The sequence below is a fragment of the Puma concolor genome, chromosome D2 (genome assembly GCF_028749965.1).
Source record: "Puma concolor isolate L17-30 chromosome D2, mPumCon1.1.hap2, whole genome shotgun sequence".
NCBI classification, from domain to species: Eukaryota; Metazoa; Chordata; class Mammalia; order Carnivora; family Felidae; genus Puma; species Puma concolor.
The window spans coordinates 56,859,037-56,883,926 of record NC_141677.1 but is presented as its reverse complement, the minus strand read 5'-3'; the positions used below and the strand labels follow the sequence as shown (position 1 = coordinate 56,883,926).

Here is a 24,890-nt window from a genome sequence, read left to right as displayed (position 1 = left end):
CATTTCTCTATATGAAGTAGTGTACAGGGAAACCCTCTGGTGTTTATGTGGCACAAATGCCTACTCTGCACATTGCCCTGCCCCCTCTCCTCTTTGCTCATTAGCCTCTGACATTCAGAATAGCACAATCTAGCTGCAAAATGATTGCAACCCACCCCCTCCACACACACACGGACACCACAATCCTATGGCAGGACCCAGTTATAACATGGTCATCTAGATAACTTGGAACGTGTTTGCCTTTTACTTTAAAGGCATTATCATCTAAATTTAAGCCCAAGCACAGATTCTCATAAGGACTATAGGGGAGGACTTCTGGCAGATACCAGTTTGAGAAACATTGATTCACATCCTCCCTAGATCCCCAAAGAATTTGGAGCAGCCTCCAAAATTAAACACAATATTAAAGACAAATAGGCATGACCAAGGACCTGGGTGAGAGTGTTAACAGCAGTTAAGAACCAAAATGATGACTGAACTGTCTGGAAGTAAGGGCAAAAAGTGAAATGCACCATGTTAGCCTGTTCTTGTGGTCTAGTAAGAGAAAACAGGCAAGTTCTCTGAAGAGACAAACTTTTCCTGCCACTGAATCCTAGGAGTATTTGCCACATGGATCCTTTATAGATAAGACTTTGTGTGTGTGTGGGGGGGGGGGGGGGCAGATGTACAAAGGAAGTCTTTTTTTCTATGATTTCTCCAGAGTTCCTGTGGACCTCGTAAAAGCTGAGAAAATATTGTTCAATTTTAAAGCAGTGAGGATACTATTGGTGTCTTAATAGTACTTTACATTGTGTGGGGTCCTTGGGGTTTTCGGAATGCCTTCACTCAAACATTTATTATTTGAGTCTCAGGACAGCAAAGGTGGTATTATGAGGGCACCTGGGTGGCGCAGTTGGTTAAGCATCCGGCTTCGGCTCAGGTCATGATCTCACAGCTCATGGGTTCGAGCTCCTCATCAGGCTCTCAGATCCTGTGTCTCCCTCTCTCTGCCCCTCCCCTACTCATGCTCTGTCTCTCTCTGTCTCTCAAAAATGAATAAACGTTAGAAAAAAAGGTGGTATTATCTTCAAGGTGGGGAGGGGTCACAAGGGATCTGCATACTTACGTGGCAAAGCTTGGTGCCATGTCACTCTGTGAGGTGGGTTTCAGGGGTGCTTATGTCTGGGTTGGCATTTCCTTCAAAGGAAACTTTGGATTTGCTGAAGTGGTTGGCCTGGCCCAGTCTGTAGTACACTGTGGAAGAGGCAGATGTGGCTGAAGAAACGCAAGCGATAGTGTTGTCAATCAGCGCCTCCAGAAGCAGCCGGCAGAATGAATGGCATCCTGCCTGACTTCCTGAAGTGAATTAGCTGCTGGGAGTGAATTCATTTCAGGTGACTAAATGAATAGACCAACTGGAAGGAATTGTTTATATGCCCCATCTGAATGCTGGGGAATATCTGCCAAGTGCCGCACTGTTAGGGTCAATCTCATTTATGCCAAGCTAGTGACACGATTAGCCAACGGAGTCAGTTGCTGCTTTTCTCTGTACCCCAACCCCCATTATCCAAGTGCTTTCTCATTGTGTAAAATAGGAAAACACGTGGAAGGTTGGGAGGTAGGAAGGAAGGAGGAAAAGAGGGAGGGAGGGAAGAGGGGCCATGCACAATCCAAGGACAGATTTTCTTCTGACCTTTTAAATGCGTTTTTCTTTATATAGTTGATATCCGACACTATAAGATATATGATTCTATATCCTGCTTTTTTGCTTAACATAATGTCATAAGCTTCTACTTAAAACTCTTTTTTTTTTTAACGTTTATTTATTTATTTATTTATTTATTTATTTATTTGAGACAGAGACAGAGCATGAACAGGGGAGGGGCAGAGAGAGAGGGAGACACAGAATCGGAAGCAGGCTCCAGGCTCTGAGCCATCAGCCCAGAGCCCGACGCGGGGCTCGAACTCGCGGACCGCGAGATCGTGACCTGAGCCGAAGTCGGCCGCTTAACCAACTGCGCCACCCAGACGCCCCTCTTTTAAAATATTTTTAGGGGCGCCTGGGTGGCTCAGTCGGTTAAGTGGCCGACTTGGGCTCAGGTCATGATCTCATGGTCTGTGAGTTCGAGCCCCGCGTCGGGCTCTGTGCTGACAGCTCAGAGCCTGGAGCCTGTTTCAGATTCTGTGCCTCCCTCTCTCTGACCCTCCCCCGTTTATGCTCTGTCTCTCTCTGTTTCAAAAATAAATGTTAAAAAAAAAAAAAAATTAAAATATTTTTAAATGTTCTTTCATCAGTTAGGTTGTTTTCCACTTTTCATGGATACGAAGAGTGATTTAGCAGACATCTTTGTTCATTGTCTTTATCTACATTTTGAACATTTATTTTCCCCCTTAAGAGAGACTTATAGTAGAAATATGCGGCCATAGGTATGAACACTTTAAAGACTTTCTCTTTCAGGGGCGCCTGGATGGCTCAGTCAATTGAGAGTCTGTCTGATTCTTGATTTTGGCTCAGGTCATGATCTGGTTGTGAGATCGAGCTCTGTGTTGGACTCTGCGCTGAGTCTAGAGCCTGCTTGGGATTCTCTTTCTCTCTGTATCCCTCTCCTGCTCATGCTCTCTCTCTCTTTCTCTCAAAACAAAACAAAACAAAACAAAACAAAACAAAACAAAACACCAAACCAAACCAAACCAAAACCAAAACCTTTCTCTTTCTCGGCATATGAACACATGCCTTTCCAGAAAGGTCTTACCAGTTTATACTTCCCTCAGCATCAAATGAGAGTGAGTATATTACCTCACCTTCAAAAGTTTCCTAACTTGAAAAGGTAAAATAGCAGTAAATGTAAAATGTTATTTTTATTTTATTTTCATGATCATTAGTGATAATGAATGATGGTTTATTTCTTTTTAGATGGGGAGGTAATTTGTATTTTTTTCCTTGGTGAATTATCTACTTACTGGGTATTTTAAAAGACATTTCTGTGATCTCTTCATATCTTAAGGAAATTAGCCCCTTCGCTTGTTTATTTCTAATTTTAAACCAGTTTGTGACTTGCCACTGGATTTTTTGGTAACACTCTATTGAGATGTAATTCATATAATATACAAGTTACCCATTTAAAGTGTAAAATTCAGCGAGGCTTTTTTTGGTATATTCACAGACTTTTGCAGCTATCCCCACAATTCATTCTAGAATATGTTCATTACCTCAAAAAAGAAACTACATACCCCTTAGCTATGCTCCCCCAACTCCCTAGCCCCCACCAAGCCCCCAGCCCTAGGCAACCACTAATCTACTTTTTGTTTCTATAGATTTGCCTATTGTAGACATATCATATATTTGAAATAAAAAAATATGTGGTCTTTTGTGACTGGCTTCTTTCACTCAGTATGTTTTCAATGTCAATATTTTATTCCTTTTTATGACTGAATAATATACCATGTTTTGTCTATCCATTCATCAGCTGAGGGACAATTGGGTTGTTTCCAATTTGACTATTATGACTAATGCCACTAAAACAATATGATTTAGATTTTAGGTTTTTAAAATGTTTTTTACTGAAGTTTTAAATTCATACCAACCCTATTGCTTGTTTGGATCGTATTTCTTTTGTTGTTTAAGATTAATAAGTCTTTTCCCGAGCCAATGTTAAATTTTCACCCATATTTTCATCTTTTTAATTTTAAAAATCTGTTTTATTGTTCACTTCAGTCTATAATCCATATAAACTTTATTTGGAGGTATGTGAGAATTAGGAAGCATCGCAATAGTCCCTCTGTTTTCCCATCCCCACCCCAAAATAGCTAAATTTTCCCAGCACCATTTCCTGAGTCATTCTTCTCACCAACCATTTTCTTTATACTGATTTTTAATGCTTTCTTTATCACATATTAAGTTTTTATGAGAATGAAGCTTGGTTTTTAGGTTATCCATTGAATTTAATTGCTGTTTAATTTTTTTTTATAAATGTAATCTAAAATAGGAATACACTTTATTGTTTCTTAAACTTTAGTAAGAGACATAAAACATATATAATCTATGATTATTGATTTAGTCAGATTTTCTTATTTTAAGACCGTTTTGGCAATTAATATTTTTCTATAAAAATTGTACTGAAATCTAAAAAATTCTTAGCATGGAATTCACATCAGTGTGTTTCTAAAATTCTCCATATCTTTTATTATCCTGTCTTTCTCATTGGCCTATTTGTATTTTCTCTGCTCTTTCCTTAATATTATTTAGTAGAGCTCTGACTCTGGCTAGTTGACTAATAATAGATCAGTAATTTGGGAGAAATGACATGTTCTTCTTTCTTGAAGCACTGGTAGACTGTACAATGGGTCTGTCCCAAGAAGCTTGTACCTGTATTGTAAATTAGAATAGAGAATTGGCAAAAGTTGGTGCCTGGGACTCGGCCGCTCAGGGTAGCATCTAAACAATTCTGGAGCAATTCTGGGGAGCTTCTTGCAGTTTAAAGTAACTGATTGGAGGGGTGCCTGGGTAGCTCAGTCCATTAAGTCTCCGACTTCGGCTCAGGTCACGATCTCCAGGTTTTTGGGTTTGAGTCCCATATCCGGCTCTGTGCTGACAGCTCAAAGCCTGGAGCCTGCTTTCTATCCTGTGTCTCCCTCTCTCTCTGCCCCTCCCCTGCTTGCACTCTCCTTCTCTCTCAAAAATAAAATATATTAAAATAATAATAATAATAAAAATAAAGTAGCTGATTGAGTGTTTTAACTCAATGAGGTTATTTTCTTTTCCAAGAAGAACCTCAGAAATGAAAAAAAAAAATGGGATAGTTCAGGCATCTAATAATAAAATATTGAAGCTTGAGGTGATATTATATAATTACTCAGAAGAAGAATATTAATCATCACTGATCTTTTTGGCTCTTTCCTTCACAAGGTCCCTTGGTGGCTGAGAGTTGCTTGGGTGGCATGTACAACTCTGTCCATGGGACTGGGTCCTGGCTGTTCTAGAAGTAACCAATCAAGGACAGAAGGCTATCAGGAAGGACAGATCCAGTGGAGAAAATGGCAGCCTCAGTTAATGGGTCTTGGAGAGCAGGGAGGCAGGGACATTACTCCAGTTAGCCTTGGAGGGGGATAATTAGCACTGAGAAGGGAGTCAGTAGGATTGGCAAGGACAGGAGAGATACAGAAGATCGTTGGCTCTGATGGCTAGTGAAAAATAGTATCACCCCCCCGCCCCGCTTAAAACACCCAGAGTCCTTTGCCTCGTCTGTCAGCACTAAATTCTGCTTGGATTCCTGTTGTGCAAGCAAGGTCAGAGATCTGGCCGCCTCCGGCAGACCTTGTGGAATAGTGAGTCTTGAGAGAAATCACAGAGAGGGAAGAGCAGCAGGAATCTGCCTCACTGTCTGTCACAGTCTGGGGCCATGCATAGACATCTGTCAGCACAGATGTCAGGCTCTAGGATGAGACCGCTGGCCAAGGCTGTGGGGTTTTTAAGCTGCCTATCTGGGAAACCTCAGCCCTTTGCCCAGCCTGAGCGGGTCCTGGAGGTCGTTGCCCCACAGTTAGCAGCAGTAGGACGTGATGGTGCCTAGTCCCCTAACCCATCTCAGCCTTCACGGTCGTGGGAGCACAGCCTCTTCCCCTGTATGACCTGAGGTCTAGCGTGCAAGCCCGTGGGTAGAGCTTTCTGTGGGACATATCAGTGGCCTGATGTACCAGCCCAGCATTCTACTAGGACTGATTGCCATGAGCTCTGCAGGAGGCCACCTCCTTCCCTGGGAGGTCAGCCTGCAGGAATCAACGAAGATAACCCTTACCTCTCACTGTACCTGCCCTTTTAGACTGTGGGTTCTCCACAGGCAGGATCGATATCTTATTCATCTTCATGTCCTCTCAGTGCCTGACATGTTTGGCTGCTCTGTAAGTGATTTAGGAGTGAAGAAGAGATGGCCCAAGAAAGGGGCTGGATGAGCCTTCCTTCTCCTCTTAACCATTCTTAACTATTTTGTCCTTCTTTGGGATCTTACAGAAGCTTCGGACTATCTCCAGAGAGTATAGGCCTGTGCACACGCATGCGCGTGCACCCCTCCCCCCCCCCCCCCCGAATAAAAATCTTGCACACAGCCTATCAGTTGATGGATTCTGGTTAACAGCTCCTGCCTTAGAACTCTGGTAGGTTCCACTTACACCATCTCAGCATCATCTCACTCTGTGCCATGCCCCACACACCAGGACACCCCTCCTCACCTGCCTGAGCCTGTGCACAGTAGAGGTGTTGGCTGTGGCACCGATCTGGAACCCGGTTACACTGACCGGAGATTTGTTGAAAATGAATGCTTGTCACTGTTACTCCAGAGTGGGCACATTGGCTCGTCGTAACCCTGAGGAATAGTGGCTTCCTGGACAGCACAGTTTTTACTTGATGTTCAAAAGATGGCCTTTAAATGGACAGCTGATGCTTGACCCCACCTGAGGAGAAGGGTTCTCCTTTCCTCACAGCCACTAAAGCCAGCAGTGCAGGAAGTCTGGAGGCAAAGCTTCCAGAAGCCCACCTGTTGAGACTAGACTTGCTAGCGTTGGGCAGCAGCCTGTCTCAGACTTTTTGGCCTTCTTCTCAGCAGTCTTCCTCTTGCTGTCACCCTACCCTTGTGGCCTACCAGGTCATTGGCTTTTCCTCATTAGGTCCTCTTTCATGATTTCCTGAGTCACTCCCTTCAGCTTATATTTATTTGACGTTCAGAGCCATTTCCTATTTGGTAATGTTTGGGGCTTTCGGGCTTACGGAACGTGCCCAATAGTTCTCCTTCCTTGTGTTCCCATTCAGCGGTGTCCTTTGTTCCGTAGATTCTGGTTGTGACTCAGTCACTGACACAGAGGCTGAAGACGAGAAGGGGCCTTCCTACTCGAAGCAGCAGAGCCTACCGCCGCAGACTTCACCTGGGAACCTGATGGTGGTGCAGCCGGACCGCATTCGCTGTGGGGTAGGCGCTCCTGGGGCTGGTGGATCAGTGTCAGAACATGGCCTTTTCAGTGGATGCAGTTGTCATAGTGAAAGGAGTGGGGTTTTCCTGTTGCACCTCAGTGTAATCCCAGCCTTCCCTTGGGATTCCTCTGTAGATGAGCTTCCCTGAGAACCCCAGGACCTGGGCCTTGAGCACAACTCACTCCTTTAAGTCCAACAGAGGTGAGCTCAGGAATGTATGTGCCATCGATCTAAGACTGTGAGTTCCTGGATCAAAAACACAGAGCATGTGGCACACATGAGCATTACCGGACACTTATGCCAGCCCTGGAGGTAGAGGCCTGGGTCTATTCCTGCCAGGGTAGTGCTGGGAGGAGGGAGATGGGGGGCATTTTGCGAGCTTGCTTCTCCATCAACCGACCACTGCTGTGCCCCACATGGGTCCCTTGAAGCTTGCTGGCTGAAACTTGCCAAGGCTGATTGCTAAAGGGATAAGATAAATGCCAAAGCATAATGTGACTCACATTTTCAGGGTGGGACATGTGTTAACAGGTGACTTGAATGTGATGGCACAATTGATAGTCCATTGTCCTTTGAATCCTACCATCCTGTTGGTAGTTTTTTATTTCCTTGTGGAAAATATGTGATAATTAGTTCAGGGCAGTAAAATACTTCCCTGTGGATACAAGCCCTTTGCTAAGTTTGCCAGCATGGTCTCCTAGAGACAAGAGGGTGTGTGAGCCTTGGCAGTGGGAAGTACTAGCTTCCTTGCACCAGTGAGTGGTTTTCCGTGCAGCCTGAGGCCACGAGGTGTTGAGGAAGGACTCCCTCCATAGAGATTGCAAACCGCTGCTTTGGGTGAGATTGAGCTCATAGATATGTTTGGTTTAGATTGCACAGTGTTTTAGCAATTAGGCATGAGAATCTGTTCCCAGCTTCCTTTGAATCAGAATCTGGTAATACCAGGCCTGAGGTGAGTGGCTGGGCCTAGCAGCCCGTTAGATGGGGCATGTATCCCCCAGTCCACTGTTCCCACCACTCACTTTTCTTTATTCTCAGCCCGCTTCATGCTTCCTCCTTGTTGGCCAGCTCTTGGTGGGCATTCCAGTGTCTAGGCTGTCCATATGCCCGCCTGTCTTCCCCACACTCTTCTCGTCCTGAGACCTGTGGTCTTTTCCCAAGACCAGGCTAGTGGGCACTTGTGGGTGAAGGCATTCAGAACTGAAGAATGGTGCCCTTGACATGCCTCCCTGATTCTCCAGACTTTTGTTCCTTCTCCCGTCCTGGCTTCCAGGATTCTCCTTGTGGCCTGTCCTTGGTCTCTGGATCCTGGGGTGGCTGGACTGGGGTTGGGTCCTGACTGTCAACAGAGAAGAACACACTCATTCTGACTCTCCATGTTGCCTGGGAGAAGGAGCAGGTGGGACAGGGCCTTGGCTGCAGCCAGAGCCAGGTCAACCACAAACGCATCCACATTCAGCCTCAACAGTCTCCAGAAACCAGAATCATGCCTCTCCTTCACCTGTTGTGAAATAGTGGCCTTCATCATGAAGGGCTACTATGAGGGCTTTTTAATTTTATGTTATGTTATGTTATGTTATGTTATGTTATGTTATGTTATGTTATGTTATGTTATGTTATGTTATGTTATTTTTTATTTTATTGTCCATTTCGAGAGAGAGAGAGACAGAGTGTGAGAGGGGGAGGGACAGAGAGAGAGGGAGACAGAATCGGAAGCAGGCTCCAGGCTCTGAGCTGTCAGCTCAGAGCTCAACCAACAGTTAAGGGCTCAAACCCACAAACCGTGAGATCATGACCTGAGCCAAAGTTGGGACACTTAACCTACTGAGCCACCCAGGTGCCCCAAAGGACTTTATAATAGAATCGTAGGATGAACACTTGGGGATTAGCAATGACTGGAAATCTCTTCTTTCTCCGCTTCTCTTTGGAGGGTCTATCCTTAGCAGTTCAAGTTTTGAGAGGCCCATTACCCACTTAACTAGCACAGTAAAACAAGACAATCACATGTGGCTGGCCCAGCCAGAGATCTTAAAGCAAGGTAAAATAGCTATTCATAGGTTGCTCCATGCCTTAGGAAAATCAGTCCTCCAATAAGGCATTTTTCCCATTCAAGAACAGCATAAAGAGCAGAAGCCAAGAGGGCTTCTTCTGGCTGTTGCCTCTCACATTGTGAGGTGCATGTGAGTCACCCCGGGTGTCTTGGTAAAATTCGGACTTTGATGGTTCAGTGGATCCAGGAAGGGCCTGAGATTCTGCATTTCTAATGATTTCCAGTGCTGTTAGTCTGCTGGCTTCACTTTGAGTAGCCAGCCTACTCTCAGAATAGTGCTTCTTAAACTATCTGTGAAGATCCTTTTTATTTTGCTTTTTAAATTTTCTAATTCTGCCACGGGCTAATGCTTTTATAAAACACAATAAAAAAGAAATGCTGTAAAAATGAAATAAAAGTATGTATGAAATACAAGCCCCAGGTTTTTAAATTATTACATTAAGTTCAACAGACATAAAATTACTCCATCAAATTGCCGTAAAGGCTTATAAATGTTCACTCTCGGTCTTTGTAACTTGTCTTTTTGAGACCCACAGCAGTTGTGCCCAGTGCTAGACTCCAGACCCCACCCTGCTCTGGGACAGCCTCTCTAGATACAGCTGGGGATCAGGGAGCCAGGAGACCCTCTGCCCAGCACCCTAATAGGGTACCCAGGAGGGAGAGGGGACACTGACTGGTCTCCTGTTGCAGGCGGAAACCACTGTCTACGTCATCGTGAGATGTAAGCTGGATGAGAGGGTGACCACAGAGGCGGAATTTTCTCCTGAGGATTCTCCCTCATTAAGGGTGGAAGCCAAGCTGGAGAATGAGTACACCATTTCCGTGAAGGCCCCCAGTAAGTAGCCCCATCTACCTCCGGAAATTAGGCGTCCTGTTCAGGAAGAGGCCCACTCTTACTTTCTTTTACTTGTCCTGTCTTTATTCAGCAATTGAGAAGACTGACAGCCAACATTTGGATTTGGTTGTCATGTTCTATTTAAAGGAAAAGGAAGTTGCAGAAATGTACATGTGTGATGGGGAAAAAGTAGATATATTAAAATTTTTATCCTTATGAAGTAAACATATTAAAAATTTTTTAAACTAGAGGAAAGTAGAAAAAAGTCATCAGACTACTATACTGTCTTTTGGCCTTTGTTCACAAGTTTTAACAACAGTTGTTTTCAATATTCTGTTTTTCTTTATATAATCTTATATTTATCCTCTTAGCATTCTTTTACCCTGTGCTGTTACATGGACTTTGTAACTTACCATTTTATAACATACTTTTTCTGTTACAAAAGTAATGTGAGCTCAGTACCAAAAAGTTGAGGAATACAACCACCATAAAGGAAAGTAAATAGAAAATTGCCTATATGCCCACCTCAAAGGAAATCAGTGATTTCTATATTTTTCTGAATCTGTGTACATAGCTTTGTTTTTTTATTTATTTTATTTATTTATTTTTAATGTTTTTATTTATTATTTTTGAGACAGAGAGAGACAGAGCATGAGCAGGAGAGGAGCAGAGAGAGAGGGAGACACAGAATCCAAAGCAGGCTCCAGGCTCTGAGCTGTCAGCACAGAGCCTGACACGGGGCTCGAACTCACAGGCTGTGAGATCATGACCCGAGCTGAAGTCGGATGTTTAACTGACTGAGCCACCCAGGCACCCCTGTGTACATAGCTTTGTATAGTCTCATCGGCCACTTTCATTACCTGGAAAATACCTTTGAGTATTTCCCATGTTAATAAATATTCTTTTGCAACATGATGCTTAATGGTTACGAGGTAATCCATTGTACAGATGTATCATAGTTTTTAAAGCCAGTTCCTTGTGTTGGACCTATATCTTATAATCCATATTGTTTAAAGCTGCATAATACTCCATTGAAAAGAAGTGTCATCTTTCAATTTTCCATTTCCTCATTGTGTTCTGTATTTACATAATTTCTGATTTCTTATTGTCTTCTTATTCTTTTAAGTTATGATATATTGAGCATCTTCATGCATGCATTTAGGATTTTTTCCTCAAGATGGAATCCCTTGAAATGATGGGCATTTTTAAGGATCCTGGAAATAAGGTTTAATTGCCTTCTGAAATATTACTTCTATCAAGTTTGCTATATCATCACCAGCACTAGACATTATCATTTAAAATATCTTTGCTAATTTGATGTCTTTTTAAAGAGTAGCCCATTGTTTTAATTTGCATTTCTTTGATTATTAAAGAGGCTGAATGTTTTTCCATGTTCTGTACTTGTTGCATTTCCTCTTTTGTGAATCGAATCTTTGTGGTTGGTGTATTTTTAATTTTTTCTTTCCTCCTCAAAACCCCTTCCTGTGGTGCCGAAGAGAGAGAGCACGTAGTAATGACAGCAACAGAGCAAGTGAATCAATTCTCCTGGCCCAGTGTCGTGGAGGCAGAATTCCACCTGCCAGGATCTATCCCACCTTGTGCCAACTACTGACCTTTGTATAAAGTGCTTTAAACTCAGGTCCTCTTCCTGTTTATCATGGTACTGGGCCTAGTGTAGTGAACAAAACAGATGAAAATCTTCCAAAGACTCAATTGCAGACCCAGTGAGGACAATTCCTTTGACTCAGAGGCCTCCCAAGTACTGGTCTGCTCACTTCCTACTTCTCCCCTTCCCCTCACTTCTCTGTCCTCCACCTTACCTCCAAAATCTTTCTTCCAGCCCCCAGTTAATTTCTTTACCATTAAGGTGAATCCATGAACACTTTTCCCTGGAAACCTTGTTCTTCCTGGGTGCATTCATGGTGGTGTTTTGTTTTGTTTTGTTTCTTCTTCTGTTTAGACCTTTCATCTGGGAATGTTTCTCTAAAGATCTATTCTGGGGAGTTAGTGGTGTGTGAAACTGTTATCAGCTACTATACTGACATGGAAGAAATTGGGAATTTATTGTCCAATGCTGCAAATCCTGTGGAGTTCATGTGTCAGGTAAGGATGTTGAAAGGAAACCTGAGTTTTCTGGGCACATAGTTCCTTTTCATTTTTTAATTAAAATTAAAAAAAAATGTTTTTAGTTATTTTTGAGAGAGAGAGTGAGAGCACACATGAGCAGGGGAGGGGCAGAGAGAGACACACACACAAAATTCAAAGCAGACTCCCAAGTTCTCAGCTGTCAGCACAGAGCCCGATGTGGGGCTCGAACTCACAAATTGGGAGATCATGGCCTGAGCTGAAGTCAGATGCTTAACTGACTGAGCCACCTAGGCACCCCTGGGTGTGTAGTTTCTGCTCATGGTTCTTCAGCTTCTAACCTGCTGGATGGGAGATAGCTGGGGTTAAAGTCTGACCTTCTTCCCTTTTGTGTTCAGGCCTTTAAAATTGTGCCCTACAACACAGAGACCCTTGATAAACTGCTAACTGAGTCCCTGAAGAACAATATCCCTGCGAGTGGACTGCACCTCTTTGGAATTAACCAACTGGAAGAAGAAGATATGATGACAAGTAAGTCAAAAGGTCAAACCTCAGGAAACCAGCCGTGGGTTGACTCCACTCTGTTGGTTTCAGCATCCAGTCAGCCTGTGCTCAAACCTCACTGGTTCCTTCCCTGCAGCTCATCCTTGGGGGATGATTCCTTCACTGGCTAGCTGGTCTTCCAAATTGTCAATCTGCCTACCTCCACCCCTTGCTAAAAACCCTTTGTGGTCCCATTGGCCTTCAGATCAAGTTCAAACTCCTTAACATGTTTGCAAGCACTTCCCAAGGGGTTCCTGCTGCATTTCTGCCCTTATCTCTCTCCACTCTATCCCTTGGCTCTGCTCTACGGAAAGTATGAGCTTCTTTCACCTGATGAAAATTCTGCCCTGCCTCTTGCCAACTCAACTTATGGGAATACAGTTTCTTCCTCTCCTCATTGGTTACCGTTCACCTGGTGGCCCTCTGTTCACCCCCCTGCAGCGGCTTAGGTAGCACTTCCTCAGGAAGACCTTCCTGAACCTTTGGCAGGGTGTTCCATCTAGGTGCCAGGGGCTCCCCTGGCATGTCAGCTGTCCTCTGTGCTAGTTCTCCTCAGCTGTGTCTGTCTTCTCTGCTAGGCTGTCAGCTCAGTGAGGGCAGAGGCAGTGCCTGGGTGGCTAATTAAAGGCTCAAAACATTTGTTCAGTGAGGGAGGAACAGTCTTGTGTGCACGTGTGACATGAACTGCTTGTGTGGCGATGGTCACTGGCCAGCTGGACAGGGTGCCTGTTAGGGTGCTTCTGTGGACACCACTCTTCCATCACATGGCCCAGTAGAACCCAGTTACCCTCTACCTGTGTCCCACCCTTCTATCTATCTATCTGTCTATCTATCTATCTATCTATCTATCTATCACTATTGGGTTTAGAAATCAATTTTTATGGGGTGCCTGGGTGGCTCAGTTGGTTGAGTGTCTGACTTTGGCTCAGGTCTTGATCTCACGGTTCGTGAGTTCAAGCCCTGCATTGGGCTCTGTGCTGATACCACGGGGCCTGGAGTCCACTTCAGATTCTGTGTATCCCTCTCTCTCTGCCCCTCCCCTGCCCCTGCTCACACTCTGTGTCTCTCCGTCTTTCAAAAAGAAAGAAACATTGAGAAAAAAAAGAAATCAATTTTTATGAAAACAAACAAAAGAAAGATTGGTCCCCAACTCCACAACACAAACTGTCTATTTTCTTGGTAGAGTTTAACTTGCTGCATCCAGATATTAGTAGGTGGAGGGGGTCATGGGGATCCAGTGACCTACAGGAATACTTTGTTTCCCATGAATCAGAGGGTTAATGGACATCCTGCAGTTCAGGTGTATTAATACCAACATTCAAAACCTGTCCTAAACAAAGAACTCACTGAATACCATCTTATTAATCCTCTCAGCCCTTTTGAGATAGTTTGGGAATATCTCCTCATTCAAAACTAAGGGCCATGGAAAGGCTAATTAACATACCTAGGATTACTTGGCATACTTTATGAAATTTGGAGTAAGAGCTAAGAAGATGGACTTCTCTTTTTTAATCAGCACGAAGAAATCGTGTTAAAGTGCTATGAAATTTGCAGAGAAGGTCAAAACCTGATTCCCGTTGTATTTTGCGGCTGCTGCTAAGCCTTTAGAAGATCAGCATATTTTGAATTAGTATTATTTTTCAGGATTCTTTGATCCTTTTAGAGAAAAAAGGTAGGATATTAACTGTTAGATTTGCAAATTAATTAACATGTTTCTTCTGTCATCTGAGGGCATATAATCTTCAGTGGTACCTCAAAGGAAGCTGCCAGATGTTAGGTCAGTCAGCCGAGAACTATTGATTGAGTGCCTGCTGGATGCCATGGTAGGCTTGCCAGCTTTGTGTCTATGAATAAGGGTGCCTCTGCCTTCATTTTCATTTGTCCATTGTTTTCCTTAACAATTATTCAGATCAGAGGGACGAGGAGCTGCCCACCTTGTTGCATTTTGCTGCGAAGTATGGACTGAAGAACCTCACTGCCTTGTTGCTCACCTGCCCAGGAGCCCTACAGGCATACAGTGTGGCAAACAAGCATGGCCACTACCCCAACACCATTGCTGAGAAACATGGCTTCAGAGACCTGCGGCAGTTCATCGATGAGTATGTGGTAAGGTCAAGGCGGGGGAGGCCCCAGGAATGGAAATGGACTGTGTGGTCCAAGGGCTGCCTTTGCACTCGAGACATGGTTGGATTTCATCTCTAGCAGGGGCTCATGTGCCTCTTCTCTGGCGGGGCCAGTGTGTGTGGAACTGAGCCCTGGAGTCATATGGACCTGAGTCCACATTCCTGTGCCAACACTTGTCAGCCACAGTGGATGACATGGACAGATCATGTATACTCTCTCTTTTAGTGTCCTAAGATGCAGAAGGAAGGTAACACCAGTCCTACTCATAGGGTTGTTTTCAGGATAAAAGGAAATAATGTATGTAAAGCACTGAGGTCTACCCTCAAAGAATTTACAGAGACATTCAGAGAGTGAATCTGCTAGAGGTTGATGCTGATCCCTCTTCTTCCACCTCCAAGGCACTTTGATGGGATGCTCCCAGCTGCCTCTCCCACTGTCAGGTCCCACTGTGAACTGTTAGGATTGGTTTCTTCCTTAGCAGAGACCACAACAAAGCTCTGCAATTGATGCTTTGGGGAGGCCACCTGTGAGGACCCACCTTATGCCAATGGCCTGTCTCTCTTTCTGAGCCTCTGTGTGTCTAAGAGACAGAGGCCCCGTTTATTTGCTCATCTGGTTTTAGACCCCCAGGTCCTCCTTGATCACTGACTTCTGGGTCCTTCTTTGAGTGTAATCTCATCCATGCCTGGGCCTTATTCCATGCCCCAATATTGCTTCTCTTGTCTTGGAGGCCCCTACCTTTCCTGACTGGACCCTTTTCTGATTTTCCTTCATCTTCATGAGTCACAGCTGGGACTCTCAGCCTCTCTCGTGGGGCTGTGACCTCAAAAGGAACAACAAAGACAATCTAGTCTTACTCTCTATCTCCATACAGAGGTGAGCCTACACCTCCCCAGAAACTTAATTCTGTGCTCAGTATTTGACAGTTTTCAGGTCAGTGACTCACTGAGGCATGTATGGGGGCTCTCCACAGTTTGGGAGTGATTAAGTACGTTGAATGAGTGGAATAGCATGAGTGCCCATTTGGGGCACGGTCTACATAAATAAGGCTAAAAGGTGTTTACTTGGCTTTCCTTTGAAGTCACAAATGTATCAAATGCAGGGTTTCATTTCCATGCCAACAGTTTTTATTGGGGACATACTGTGTTCATAGTCATAACTACTGTTTATTGAATTTATTTGATTGGCAAAAGGCAGTGTTTCATTTAATCATCACCACAATCCTTTGAAGTTGGCAGTATTGTTATCTCTCTTTAATAAATGAGGAGAAGGGCTTAGCAAGGCAGAGTAATTGTGCGAGGGTCACACTCTAGTAAGGGTGGAGATGGGATGCAAACCTAGTTTGATGCTAATTCCGGGGCTTGTTATTCTAGTCTGTGTAACAGGGAAGTTTCGAGATGCCTTTTCAGTTCGCACTGAAATTCATCTGATTCACATTTCTCCAATCTTAGCTCTCCGACCAAAAATCACCTTCAGCCGATGCATCTTCAGCATTGCTCCCAAGAGTTTGCCTCCGCGTGTTGTTTATGACCTCTAAGAACTGTCCTGTTTCCTCTTTCCACCACATCAAAACCAAATGCCAGAACTTGAGTCTCTACCACTTCCCAACTGTCACCTGAGCTACTCCTCAGGTCTCATCAGGAAACGAACACATTGTGTCAATAGCAGATTAGCTCTCTTGGGGTAGTGATGATGAAAACGAGGATTTTTGCGGGTTGGTGCTGAAATAGGATTGTGAAACATCAAAGTTTCTTACCAGGAAAGTTGTGTGGAGGTTTCAGGGAAGCCAGTTTTCTGGCTTCACCACCATCTACAGGCAGAATGACGAGGGCCGCCTGTCCGACTGCAGGGCACTTCATCCAAGACCACCTCTTGTCTCGGGCACACAGGGTAGAAAACCAAGGGAGGTACCTCAGAGCAGCCTGCTAGAAGAGACAGGGATGAGGCCCCGAGCATCTGAGGGACGTCTGACTGCACGCTAGCTCAAGGACATCGTAGCTGCAGCCCTGCTTAGCCCATTTGGATTTCCATCTGGCTGGTCAGCAAGGGTGACACCCTTGGGTGTCACTTGTTTCCCTAAGTAGAAACCAGGGTGTAGTAGAAAGGTCAGAAGGTAGGATTGCACAGCCCTGAGTAAGGCACTAGGTTTTTCTGAGCTGTGTTTTTCTCATCTTTGAACTAGGGAATATTACAAGTTTCTCAAGCCTTTGTGGAAGGGATGGCATGACGGTATGTATAGGCAAACACCCAGCATCATACCTGACCCGTAATAGGTGCTCACGAGGAAGTCTTTAATTTGTATCCTGTGGATACATGCATCTCATCGGATGCTTAATGACAGTCTCTTGTGTGCATGACTCTGCTTCGTGCTGGGAGAAGATAGAAAGATTAAAACAAAAAATATAAAACAAACAGAAGAAGGCTTGGAGCCTGGCCTCCACGAGCTTTCAGGCTGGTGGGAAATACAGACAGACACACAGCTGAGCCCTGACCCATGTGCACCTTTACTCTGCCTGTCACGAGGCCCTGAGGGCCTAACTGTCCCCAGAGGGCCAGGCCGTCTCAGGGTTCCCGTGACTCCCGTCTTCTCTTTCAGGAAACTGTGGACATGCTGAAGAGTCACATTAAAGAGGAACTGATGCAAGGGGAGGAGGCTGACGCCGTGTATGAGTCCATGGCCCACCTGTCCACAGACCTGCTCATGAAGTGCTCCCTCAACCCTGGCTGTGACGAGGAGCTATATGAGTCCATGGCTGCTTTTGTCCCAGCTGCCACCGAAGACCTCTGTAAGTAGCACAGCCCAATTCTGCTTCCATCCTTCTGCTGACACACGGCTTTCTTCACTCTGGTGTGTGGTGGTGGGGGTGGGGGGAAGTCCCTCGCCTACCCCCACTCTGCCCCAGAGAGATGAAGATCCTGTTTTACACAAGTTAGATCTTGTCATCATGTGCTGTGACAAGCACAGTCCTTCTCCAGACTTCCTCCGCTGTGACTGCTGAGTGACTGAAAAGTGTAGGCAAGTGCCTGGAGGTCAGAATTGATGGAGGCATCGTCTTGTGATCTGAGAGGCTCAATCAGTGGCTCTCAACCCTATCAGTCCCAACGGGCCCTTCTTATAACATTTCATAATGCTTCCCTTTAGTACCTTGACATGCCACTCATATACAATATAATCTACCTACATATGAAAATTAAAAGAAATGTTTTTAGTTTATTTATTTATTTATTTATTTATTTATTTATTTATTTAGGGAGCAAGCACATGTGCCCGCATGAGTGAGGGGCAGAGAGAGAGGGAGAGAGAAAATCCCAAACAGGCTCTGCAGAGTCCGTGCAGAGCCCGACATGGGGCTCGATTCCGCAAACCATGAGATCGTGACCTGAGCTGAAACCAACAGTCGGATGCTTAACTGACTGAGCCCCTCAGGCGCCCCATTACATATGAAAATTTAGAAATCAAATATATGTCCTAAATGAAATATAAAAGAGAAGTAAAAGGAAAGGAACAGCTCAGTATGCCTGCACATGAGGACATAATGAAATAGTCAGATGCAGGCATCTACACTCAGAATCACTACCAATGTCATGGCCTCACATGCTGACCAACCGATACGTGTCTGTTGTATTGGAGACTCGGATACTGGCAGCAATGGATTTTCCTAAGTGGTAAATGATTTTTCACACTCTCCTTTCCATTTTCATAGTAATTGAATTCCTGCAAAATTCAGTACATATCAAAACCGTGCAGAAATACAAGTTGTATTTATTTATTTTTTACTTTTTTTTAACATTTTATTTTATTTTTTGAGAGAGAGAGAGAGAGAGAGACAGAGCACGAGCAGGGGAGGGTCAGAGAGAGAGAGAGACACACACACACACACACACACAGAATCCAGAGCAGGCTCCAGGCTCTGAGCTGTCAGCACAGAGCCCGATATGGGGTTAGTTTCCAGGCTCAGAAAATTATAAGCAGATTTTTTTGTTAACCCAACTTTAATGGATTAATATATAATAAACTTATTTCTAAAATATCTTTAGGACAGGATTTTTCCTGTAAGTTGCTTAACAAATTTTGCCTAGTTTTTGGTTACCTTAATTTTTTTTCCCAGTAACAACGGTAATACATTCTTATAAAATTTGAAACAAAATAAAGATGTATAACTGAGTTATTAAAAGTCCATATGACTCTACCCCAAGCACTCCTAATAGTTTGGGATACTTGTCTATATTTTTCTTTGTACCTGCTGATATTAAATTGAGAAATATACACACATAAATATATAGATATGTACAAATGCACATATATGTGTAATTACATGTCATAAGCAGGTTTTTTTTTTAACCTATATGTGTGTCTAGTGAAATATTTAGAAGTCATGAGGGGCACAAATCACTCCATTGCCCATGACAGCCCTGTACACTGCAGGGTGTCTACGTCTTTCTCCCTTCTGCTAAATTCCAGTACAGTAGTCCCCCCTTATCTGATATTTCACTTATTTCACTTTCCCCAGTTTCCCATGAGCAGCTGTGGCCCAGAAGCAGATGATCCTCCTTCTGACATAGGCTCAGAAGGTAGATGGTAGCCTAATGCGTCATTTATCTTATCAAGTAGTGTTTTATCATCTGCTGTCATCGCCAGAAGGGTTCGTTCCATAAAATATTTTGAGGGAGAGAGAAACCATGTTCACCTAACTTTTATTATGCTATATTGTTACAATTGTTCTCTTTTATTACTAGTTATAGTTGTTAATCTCTTACTATAATTGATAAGTTGAACTTTATTATAGGTATGTGTGTATGTAGGGAAAGTGTACTGTGTATACACACACACATACACACACACACACATATAGGGTTTGGTACTATCTGTGGTTTCAGGTATCTGCTTCTTGGAAGGTATCTCTGAGGATAAGGGGCACTAATATAGTGTCCCTGCATCATGATGACAACCTAAAACCCCCTCTTAGATTTTCCAAACCTCCCCTAGAGGGCAGTGTTGCTGCCCTTGAGACTCACTGGTCTAAATAATGTTGGACTTCAAAGCAGTATTTTTTTTTCACATTTATTCATTTTTGAGGATGAGAGAGACAGAGCATGAGCGGGGGAGGGGCAGAGAGAGAGAGAAAGGGAGACACAGAATTCGAAGCAGGCTCCAGGCTCCGAGCTGTCAGCACAGGGCCTGACATGGGACTTGAATTCATGGACCGATGAGCTAAAGTCGGACACTCAACCAACTGAGCCACCCAGGTGCCCCAGCCCTGGACTTCAAAGCAGTATTGAAGCAGGACAACATGCAAGGGGCCCTCAACGAGCTTTCTTAATATGTTGCTACCATTTGCTATCAAAGGCTAAGCACTCTGAAACACTGCCTAAAGCTTACCTTCCTTCCCTCTGGTCTATTTAATAGATTCAAGAAAGGCAAGGAGCACCTGGGTGGCTCAGTTGGTTAAGTGACCGACTCTTGATTTTGGCTCAGGTCATGATCTCATGGTTTGTGGGTCAGGTTCCATGTTGGGTTCTGCAGAACCTGCTTGGGATTCTCTCTCTCCCCCTCTCTCTCTGCCCCTCCCCTGCTTCCGTGCACACACACTTTTTTTTTGTTTTTTGTTTTTTTTTTTTATCTCTCTCAAAATAAGTAAACTTAAAAAAAGAAAGAAAGAAAGGCAGAACAAATTCCTATCAGTGTATCAGCTTTATTGATGGAGGGCTTCTGGAATGGGCTAGATCGAGTATTGCTAACCTTTAGTCTGAGAAGAAGACAGAGAAGCTCTCGGCACACAGGGAAGTGACCCTGAGTTTCCCACCCATGAACAGAAAAGCAGGTGCCAAGAAGGTGCCTTAGAGTAGGGGATGTGAGCAGGTCGGTGGCCAGAGGCAGACCCTGATGCCAGCAGGGCCTTTGACAAGTCACCCCCAGCACCTGGAAGCTGTGGTCCAGTCGTTACTAGGTACTTGGTAGTTAGAATGGCTGCCCCTTGTGGGGTGCAGCAAGAATGAGGGAAAGCTCGGTAGAAGCTCCCTTCCTACGCCTAACTGGGAGGCCTGGAAGTGCTGATAGAAGCTCTTACCGAATGAGCCATAACCCAGCAGAGGGGCGAGGAGAGAAGGCATCACCCCCACATCCACATCCTCTATCTCACTGAATCCTTAAAGCTGCATAAGGATGTTTTGATTAACTTGCACTTTACAAATGAAAAAACTGAGCTCAGAGAGGTTAAGCAACTTTCCCAAAGTCTCACAGCTCATAAGTGATAGAACTCACATTTGAGCTCAAGTCTGTATCTAGGATTATAGTCTTTATTTTCTGTCTGAATTTTCCATCTAATGCCATAAATTTTAGTCCTAGTTTCTTCTAAAGAAGCCATCTAGCAGCTACAGCCATTGCCCCAATGTCAGCTCACCAAACAGCCTCTGGTACCCTCTACACATGTACATCCATCTGTCTCTCCATGGCCACCACAAGCATTTCTGGAACATCTACTGGAACATGTTTTAGCTACTTGCCTCTTCTTCTGGGTGTTGGGGAGACAAGAGGGGCCAACACACAGTCCTTTCCAGTATGGAACAGAGACCCATTCACACAGAACATTTGGAGGAAAACCAATACCTACTTGGGAAGCCAGAGATTGTGTATATCATGTCTGCCTGTGTCCTTGTTACGGGGCAATTGAACAGTTAACGAATCCCCCACTTAACTAGCAGTTTAGTGTTGACAGAGAGCCTTAACACCTGTTATCCCCCTGGATGCTCCAACACAAGAAATCTCACACTAGCAGAAAGCTGCAGGGGATGCTAAAGGCAGCCACAGCAGGAGCAGTGAACCTCTCCAGCACTGCCCAAGGCAGCGGAGTGCTCTGGGGCTAGTCTGCTTTGTGGCCCTTGGCCACTTGTAAAGTTACGTGGGTCAGGGGGATTCTGGTTGCCCTGGAGGTAGAAGGAGGCCACTAATACAATAGGCTGGCTGTAGAATTTGGCTGCTTTGTGGGTGGGGAAAGGAAACCCACTGTATTTTTCATTTGCCAGATCACATAAGCTCTCAATTTTCTGATTCTAGACATGATTTGGTTTGTGTTTCTGTCTTTGTGGTTTAATTTTGAGAAGGACCACTTACTTGCTGGCCCACAAGGAGCCGCACTGGGAAGAAACCATTCATTTATTACCAGTGACTTGCTAGGAGAGAAAGCGGGTTAGTTCATAAACAAGCAGGACAAACATAAATCTAACATGCGTATTTGCAATAGCACCCAGCACAGTGATAAGGTGTACCATCCGACAGCCCTTTCAGGCAAACAGACTGCTTTTATCTCATCTGTTATTTTGTCCCATCGTCCTTGGGCTTGGTGGATAGAATTACCTCCATTTCACAGGGGAGAAAACTGAGGCTCCGAGATTTAGTAGCCTACTTAAATCCCGTGGAGGGAGAACTGGGTCAGGACTCTGGGTCAGTACATTCCCGGTGACAAGTCTGTCTGCCCCCCAACTGGGATAGAGGACTCTCCTGGCCTGCCCTTCTTCTAGGATCTGCATTTGCCAGCCCCAGAAGGGACACTGAGACAGAAGGGACATGGAGCTGTTTCTAAATGTCTAAGTAGCTGAGTTTATCAGTGCCCCACCTTTGTTACCATTCAACCCTAGAAGCTGAAAGTGAATGTATTAAGGACTGTGGGCTGTGTTCATTCAGTCACAGGACAAGCAGTATGGAGTGAAGGCTTTCTTTGGAGGTCATCAACGGTGTTGGGACAAATCTGCCTCTTTCTGACTTGAGTTTTGGAAAAGGGATAGTAATGAGGTCCCCTTCTCCAAAAGGAGCCCACAACCACTAAGTACGAAGTTTGTGAGGGAGACTCGCCATGTTGAATGAAGTGGGGCAGGGGAGTGATGTTGGCTTCTGACCCTGAGATTTTATGATTCCACTCCTGACTCTCCTTCCCTGGAATTGCCTGGGTGTACACGCGCGCTCACACACACACTCACACCCCTCACACTCATGGTCTTTAGTTTAGCTATGCTGCCACCAGGTGGTAACTGCATGCCTTTGATATCAGATATTCAACTTTGCTCCCAATACTCCTGAGAATTTTTTGTTCGAGACAGAATTAAACCATCAGTTTCCTAACTTTACCAAATAAGAAATGAATATTTCTATTAAGGGTAAGCTTATGCAAACACTAAATAGAAATGAAGGCACATCTCTCTTGGGTGTTTTCTCTATCACCCAATCTTTTTCTCAGTTCTTTTGCCGCTGTCCTTGCCTTCAGAGAATGACACTGTAGTCCTAGTGTTGCTCTGACTTGGGTAATACATTTCATATGGAAAGCCTCTCCCAGGGACTGGTCACCTCCCTGAGACTCTGGGTGCTAAAGCGTTGGGAGCCATTCCTGAGAGGCCTTGTCCATTTGTTTCCAACATGATCTGCTTGTGGATTTAACTCTGCTTAAAAGTCTCAGAGGCTCAGACGCCTTGGTGGCTCAGTCAGTGGTTAAGCATCCAACTTCAGCTCAGGTCATGATCTCACGGTTTGTGAATTCAAGCCCCGCATTGGGCTTTCTGCTGTCAGCGCAGAGCCTGCTTTGGATCCTCTGTCTTCCTCTGTCTCTGCCCCTCCCCTGCTCACTCTCTCTCTCAAAAATAAACATTTAAAAAAATGTTTTTAATTTAAAAATTAGAAAAAAATACATGTTAAAAAGAAAAGTCTCAGAGACTCGTCTTCTATTAGGAGAAAAGAGCCAAAAGAGAAAGGCAAATATCTTGAGAGTGGAAACTATAAACTCATATGAGTCTGTAATCCCTTCTAGAAGGCTGTTCTGCTTCAGGTGACTCCTGTGTTACACTCTTCTCTCGTGCCTCTGCTCCCTCTGCCTGGTTCTGTGGCTCAAATTTGTGTATGGTGCAGAGCGGACTCAACCCCAGCTAACTTGCTGCCTTCCCTTAGCAACCTCCTTGCTAGCTGGCATGTTTGTACAGGTCACCTCCATCTGTGACCCTGTCTGTGATCTGGGTCCCCTCCGAGCCGGGGCCTTGCAGCCCAGCCAGGAAAGCTCTGAGCCCAGCTGAAGGACTGTTAAGTTACCAATTTGCTTCTGGAACATGCTGCCTCTCCTCCCTGCACCTTTTTCTCTCAGGAGTCTTCCTTCCTGACTTTACTGAGACTGCCATCCTCCTGTTAATCCATCTAGGAAAGACTGGCTGGGAGCCAAGGAATGCCTTGTGGGCAGTGGGGCTAGGGTAAGTCATGGGGCCTTACCAGCAAGAAGCTCAATCTGGGCAGGGCTGGTGCTGTGCTGTCGAGGGCTGAAAGTGACCCAGTGGGGCAAAGGGAGGCTCAAGGCACTTCCTGACTTCTGTGGCTTTTGGTTCCTCCAGATGTACAGGAACTGTGTCGGGGATGTAGGCACTTAGTGAAAGCATGTGGATTGAGACTTTTAAAAGCAAAGAAGATAAAAATCCCCACCACCAGCAGTGACCTTGCTCCCCTCTGGACCTGTATAGCCGTGGTTCACACTCTCCTGGGGCCACTGCAACCACATCGTTCTGCACCCTGGTTTGTGTGTATGCTTCTCCGGTGACCTGCTCCTACCTCAGTTTAGGAAGCATGTGTCATCCATAATGATGTGCACAATAGGTGCTCAACTATTTCTTGAATTTGAGAGTACCAGAAAATAGAAAGTCATCCTGGATTTGGTGGGGTGGAGTGGTTGACATTCCAGTGCAAAGACCTTTCCTGATAGGTGCTAGCGACACATCTATTAGACGTCTCCGAGCGCGGACATCTCCGGCAGTAGTGACTCCTCCGGCACTCGGATCTGCCTTTCTTTTCATGTCTCCTCTACATTAGCTCATGTGGTTCCTGCTGCCAGGATCGCCCTTCTCTTTTCTCAGCGTGGAAAATGCCCAGATTCCTTCACAAAGCCCAGATACCTTCGTGTTCATATTCATGTGTTTATGCCTCATTAATTTGTCCATTCACACATTCCTTCATTCAACAATATTAATCAAACCTCTCATGTGATTAAGTCACCGTGTCAGGTGGCAGAGAGTCAATAAACAAGACGGCATGATCTCTGCCTCCCAGAGCCCTCCTTCTAGCAAGAGAGCTGAATATTAAATAAAAATGCCACATAACTAAATATATAACTACAAAACCGTGACAGTGCCATGGAGGAAAAGGACACGGTGCCCCAAGAGGGCAGCTATGGATGTGGAGAATGAGGGGAGGAGGGCGTGTGGTACCCACCGCATCCCACTGTGAACTCATCTCGTAGACTGATTCCTGCCCTGCAGAGGGTCTGTGTGCTTGCCAGGAGTGCTGCAAG

General features: G+C 44.8%; 1 protein-coding gene across 4 annotated transcripts in view; it reads left to right on the top strand.

Annotated features, from left to right (window-relative positions):
* PIK3AP1 (phosphoinositide-3-kinase adaptor protein 1) overlaps positions 1-24,890 on the top strand; it is a 117,736-nt gene that overhangs the window by 51,842 nt on the left and 41,004 nt on the right. For all 4 annotated transcript variants that reach the window (XM_086680509.1, XM_086680510.1, XM_086680512.1 and 1 more), the window contains 6 exons: positions 6,802-6,938; positions 9,681-9,825; positions 11,786-11,928; positions 12,309-12,441; positions 14,363-14,559; positions 17,174-17,363. In XM_086680509.1, the coding sequence (XP_086536635.1) occupies positions 6,802-6,938; positions 9,681-9,825; positions 11,786-11,928; positions 12,309-12,441; positions 14,363-14,559; positions 17,174-17,363 (945 nt within the window). The remainder of the gene's footprint in view (positions 1-6,801; positions 6,939-9,680; positions 9,826-11,785; positions 11,929-12,308; positions 12,442-14,362; positions 14,560-17,173; positions 17,364-24,890) is intronic.